This window comes from Mus caroli, chromosome 6, assembly GCF_900094665.2.
Source record: "Mus caroli chromosome 6, CAROLI_EIJ_v1.1, whole genome shotgun sequence".
NCBI classification, from domain to species: Eukaryota; Metazoa; Chordata; class Mammalia; order Rodentia; family Muridae; genus Mus; species Mus caroli.
In genome coordinates this window covers 89,862,932-89,868,677 of record NC_034575.1, presented here as the reverse complement: position 1 = coordinate 89,868,677, position 5,746 = coordinate 89,862,932, and the positions used below count along the sequence as shown (strand labels likewise).

General features: G+C 40.0%; 1 protein-coding gene across 1 annotated transcript in view; it reads left to right on the top strand.

The window, feature by feature from the left end:
- Magi1 (membrane associated guanylate kinase, WW and PDZ domain containing 1) overlaps positions 1–5,746 on the top strand; it is a 631,196-nt gene that overhangs the window by 482,925 nt on the left and 142,525 nt on the right. The window contains exon 3 of the mRNA XM_021164131.2: positions 467–586. Coding sequence (XP_021019790.1) covers positions 467–586 — 120 coding nt within the window. The remainder of the gene's footprint in view (positions 1–466; positions 587–5,746) is intronic.

Below are 5,746 nucleotides of genomic sequence, written 5' to 3'. Positions count from 1 at the left end.
CAGTGCTGAGCCTGTACAATGGTGTCATTTTCTTCAAAGCCTTGTTACACTGGAATTTGCCAGATGTATTGAGAGCAAGGATTTTAAGGCCTGTGATAACAATACAACCCCTTAGGCCCTGAGCTCAAGGTAGATAATTTTGTGGCATTTACTAGAGTCTTAAAAGCAGATAATTGTGAGCATTGCCTGTGTGGCATTGAATTTAATNTTTTTTATTTGCTTCTGCATTAAAAACAAAATAAAACAAAACAAATGCTAAAGGTGTCTATGGATTAGCTGTGTTCCCTTTCCCCTGCAGGAGGGAAGGGCAATGGAATTGGGATGCTTTTCTATTAAGAAGCTGCTTTTCCTGGGTTTGAGTTCTAGGCAGGCCAACTTACAGAGCAGGTTTGTTTAATTACTTAGGTTGGAACTCCCTGTTCAAAGGGACTAATGGTATCCTGGGCCTTTGTCTTTTCTGCTGCAGGCACAACCCGGTCTCCCAGAGAAGGAGAAGTGCCTGGCGTGGATTACAGCTTTCTGACTGTGAAGGAGTTCTTGGACCTCGAGCAGAGCGGGACCCTGTTGGAAGTCGGCACCTATGAAGGTGAGCTCTCCAGCTGCCCTGGGGCATTCCTAGTGCCTGCAGTGGTCCAGGCAGANCNTTTAGACTCTGGGAGAGTCTAAAGAAGGAAGAAGAGATTAACTTACCTAAATATGGTTCATGCCAATAAGACATGGGAAAGCTTGAAGACTCTCTTTGCAAATACTTTTTCTCTTTTACCATTTAAGCTTAAGGACATACATGTTGTGGTTTGATGTGGATACACATACTATTTCACTGAATCATAGGTTGTCACTGCTGGACTTCTAGGAATTGTTTTTATCTTGAGGAAATGGAATTCCATTTTTACCAGGAGGTGGTTTTGCCTGGAAGTGTGTTTACACAGATCATAAAGAAATATCACAGTTTCCTNTGGCAGAATGCTGCCTGGCTGGTTGGAATTCAGTGTGACGGGCAATGTGACTGCTGACTGGAACTCCTGGTTTGGTTTGGTTTGTTTGGTTTTGGTTTTGATTATATTTTTAAGTTGATTTGTGTATTAGCATGCATGCATTTACACACCTGTGTGTGTGTTCATAGCTTCTTGTTTTACAAAGAGGACCATGTGTGCTGCATGCTTTTGATGCCTTTTTCTTCTGTTTCTTGTTCTGTCTTATTAGGTTCTTGCCATTCAGTAATAGAGAACATCTTGTTATCCTTTCTCAAATCCCTGTGTGATTCTTCATATGATTGTGCCATCATTTATTTACTTTTCTTCCTCTGGGTAAAATTTTGGGTTGTTTTAATTTTTTTGAAGATTTATTTTTACCATATTTGTAATTTTTGCTCTCTCAGAGTATAAACATTAGCTGCAGTGATAGTGTAAGTTTCTGTAAGTGAAATTCCTATGTCAAAACCTGGGAGGGGAAAAATTACATTTCCTTACTTGTTTGGGGATTGCATTATAAATTATCTAACTAGTTCTTTATGTGTGAGTNTTTTCATACCTAAATTTTATAATTTTTTTGACATCTTGTAGTTATGTTTACAGNGTACAGTTTCATATTTCATACATATGTAAGGATCAGATCAGGACATATACTTGGAACTCCAAGACTGTAGGGCTACTGAAACCAGAGGTCATGAGTTCAACCCTAGGCTGGACCACAAGTGATACTCATCATTTCAAATACTGATCTTTTGTGTTAGGTATATTTAGAATCCTTCCTACTGGCTGTTTTGAACTGTGTAATTAGTGACAGCCACAGTCATTCTATCATGCTACATGTAGTAAATTGGAAGTTCTTCTACTTAGCTAACTGCATCTATGCTACTGCTAACTGTCCTCTCCGTTTCACATACTCCTCTCAGCCTCTGGTTGCTGCTATTCTCCTCTGCCCTCTCCTCTTCTGTTACACAGCTAGTGAGTCTCGCACATGCAAGTAAGAACATGAGGTATCTGTCTTTCTGTGCCTGACTTACTCACCTAGCCTCACTGCATTCATGCTCATTCGTGTTGATGCCAATGATTGAAGAGAAAGACTTCATATACTCCTGGTAGGTCTTTGCTTTTGTTTTTGAGACAAGTCTCATGTAGGCCTGGCTAGCATGATGCTCAGTATGTAGCTGAGGATGACCTTGAACTTAATCCTTCTGCCTCCACCTCTCCAGTGCTGAGGTTACTGGCATACCGGGCAAACATGTTATCAACTGAGCTACATCCCCAGCCCCAGTTTTTAATGACTTTTCATTGGGGGAATATTAGTACGTTGTCTATAGAAATTGTGTTTTCTTTAGGGTTGATGCCTTGTTCTGACCTTTGTGAACAATAATAAACATGGGAGTAAGGATGTGTTTTACATACCAATTTCTCTTTGGACATCATATACATATATACTCAGGAGAGGCATTGCCNGATTATATGGTTTCGTTTCTAGATTTCTAAGGAATTTCTGGGTTGTTTTCGTACTGGACATACAACGTCTATCTTGGTTACAGCCACTCTGCCTGGACTGAGACAATACCTTGCTATGGTGTTGATTTAGTTCTGATGATGACTGATCCACGGGGATATTTTTATNCCCTGGTTGACCATGTAAATGTCTTTAAAGTGTTACATTTTCTGGAACAATATTGTAGCTTGATCATTCTTTGGGGTACTGTTATTTGAAACTGAATAGTATAATATAATACAATTAACTAGATTAAATTTCTAATTTATTCATAATCTCTAACTCTTAAAATTTATGTGTATTGGGTAATCACAAAGAAATTTAAAACATTAAGATTAAAAAGCAAAGGTAAATAAAAAAGATGATTATTGACCTGCCTCCGCCCCAACCTGCCTGAGGACTGTGTGCCCATTCCCTAGCCCCCTTTCCAGGTAGGGGCTCAAGGCTGGTGCTGCCAAATCTACTCATGCTTGTGACTCACTCTCCAGTTACTCCTCTCCAGGGAGGTACCTTACACTCTCATGACCTACTCTACCTGTTCCCCAAAGCTTCCTGAGTGCTGCCCGTCCCATTCCTAGTTACCATTCTCCTAGTAGGGACCCAAGACTCNACTAAAACTCCACTTATCCCCCTTCCCTGCCTGAAGATCATATCTTGTGTTGTGTTGGTCCTCGGGCCCCACCCTTACAGGCTTACACTGTCAATTCCACACTATCTCTTGATGCCTAACAGGTAGTCCTATGCATTGTAGTCCTGAGGATTGTAAGAATCCTCTCCCCGACCCCCCCCCCCTCCTTCCTGTCTCGTCTCATCTCGTCTCATCTCGTCTCGTCTCGTCTCGTCTCTTCTGCTCTCTCTCTCTCTCTCTCTCTCTCTCCCTCCCTCCCTCTCCCTCCCTCCCTCCCTCTAGCTCTATCTTTTTTTTGGGGGGGGGCAGGTTTTTACTCTGTAAGTCTGTCTTGAAACTCCTTCTACAGACCAGGCTGGTTTTAAACTAAATGAGATCTACCTGCTTCTGCCTCCTGAGTGCTGGGATTAAAGGTGTGCCTGGCTATTACACATTTTTAAATCTGTGACATTGGTTGTATACACCATCAGAAACCAAACTAATTACTAATTAAAATATGACAAGGTGATGTCATATGGAATTCTTTCTTGTTTGTTGGTTCTTTCTTTCTTTCTTTCTTTTATTTATTTAATATATTCGAGTAGCTGTCTTCAGACACAACAGAATCTGTTACAGATGGTTGTGAGCCACCATGTGGTTGCTGGGATTTGAACTCAGGACCTCTAAGAAGAGCAGTCAGTGCTCTTAGCTGCTGAGCCATCTCTCCAGCCCCTGTTTGTTTGTTCTTTTATTGAAACACACTGCTTGTGGACGTTGTACATCGTGGTGCGGAGCCTAGTGCGCACCACGATGTACAACGTCCACAAGCAGGAAGGGGAAGGAGTGGGGAGGAAGGGGAGGAGGAGGAGGAGATTTCAATATTTCAGTAGAGACTGAAAACCTGAAGCACTTGGATAAGTTATGAAAGACCAGAGATACCAGTCTAGGCTACTATACCCAGCAAATTACCAATTATACCAAAGGAAAAAGAAAATTTTTTTCCATGATTAATACAGATTTATAGAATTTATGACTGCTAAGCCAGCTGTACAATGGAGATGGAAAGAGATTTAAACATGCCCAAGAATCAGAATCAAGCTTAACTTTATTTGAGTAGAACACTAATTAATAGATANCTAATAAGATACCATAAAGTAACAGGAATTAATAGATATTGTTCAATAATAGCTCTTAGTGGTCTCAATTCCCCAGTAAAGAAACACAGACTAACAAATTTGATTATAAAATAGGATCCTTTTTTTTTTTTTTTTGCTGCCTACAGGAAATACTCCCCACAATTGATGATAGACACTACCTTAAGATGAAATGATGGGAAAAGATATTAAATTATAAACAAGAGGAGTGGTTATTCTAATATCTGAGGAAATTGACTTCAAATTAAAACTATTCAGAAGGGATAAAGAAGAATACTTCATACTCATTAAAGTATTAATCCACTAACAGTATTACAGTCTAACCATTTATGCACCAAATATAGGAGCATTCNATTTCATAAGAGAATTACTATTAGATCTAAAACTACAGATTGTGTCAAACATGGTGATGGTGGGTGGTTTCAGTACCCCACTTACCAATAGACCATCATTAAATAAGGGGGGAGGTTTAAAAGCCTATATTGAGAAACTCTGGAGTTAAAGAACATAATAAATCAGTATCAGGACTTGACGCATGTCTTAACAAATATAGAACAATTGAAACCACACTCTGCAGTCTGTCTGATCATAAGGGGATAAAGCCAGATTTCACCAGCAATAGAAACTAGAGAAAGTACACAGACTCCTGGAAACTGAACAGTACACTACTGTATGACAGTTAGGTCAGAGGAGTGATCAAGAAGGAGAAGAAGGAAAATGGGAACACAGCACACCAAAATTTGTGGAATATAGTGAAGACAGCCCTAAGAGAAAAGCTCAAACTACTAACTATGTGGCCTTGAAGACCTTGGGGAAAACATAACAAACAAAACCCTAAAGCAGTAGGCAGGGGTGTGCTCGTGTGTTTTTTGTCTGCTTGACTAAGCTAGGGTCATTTGGGAAGAGGGNACCTCAACTAAGAAAATGCCCCTTATCAGATTAGCTTGTAGGCAAGTCTATGGGGGCATTTTCCTTATTAATGATCTACATGGGTGGGCCGAGTCATCTGTGGGTGGTGCTATCCCTGGGCAGGTGGTCCTGCATTGTATAAGAAAGCCAACACAGCAAGCCTTAGAGAGCAACCCAGTAAGGGGTGTCCCTCAGTGGTTTCTGCCTCAGTTCCTGCCCCCAGTTTGTGGGCCTTGAGCACTTGCCCTGACTTTCCTTCGTGATAGACAATAAGCTATAAGATGAAGAAAGTACTTTTATCTTCATGTTGATTTTGATCATGTTTTTATCACAGCAATAAAAAAAAATCAAACTAAGACAAAAAGAATGAAAGTCGGGACTGAAATTAAGGAGATGGAGAAAACAACACAAAAAATAAAACAAAAAGCTGGCTTTTTAAGAAGATAGCAAGTTTGGCAGTTTGCTAGCCTATTAACCATTAGGGAAAAAGATTATTCAAATTAATAAAATTAGTGATGTAATCACTACAGATGCTTAAGAAGTTTAGAGAATCATAAAACAGACTTTAGAAGTTTGTGTCCCCGCCCCTCAGACTGAAAAG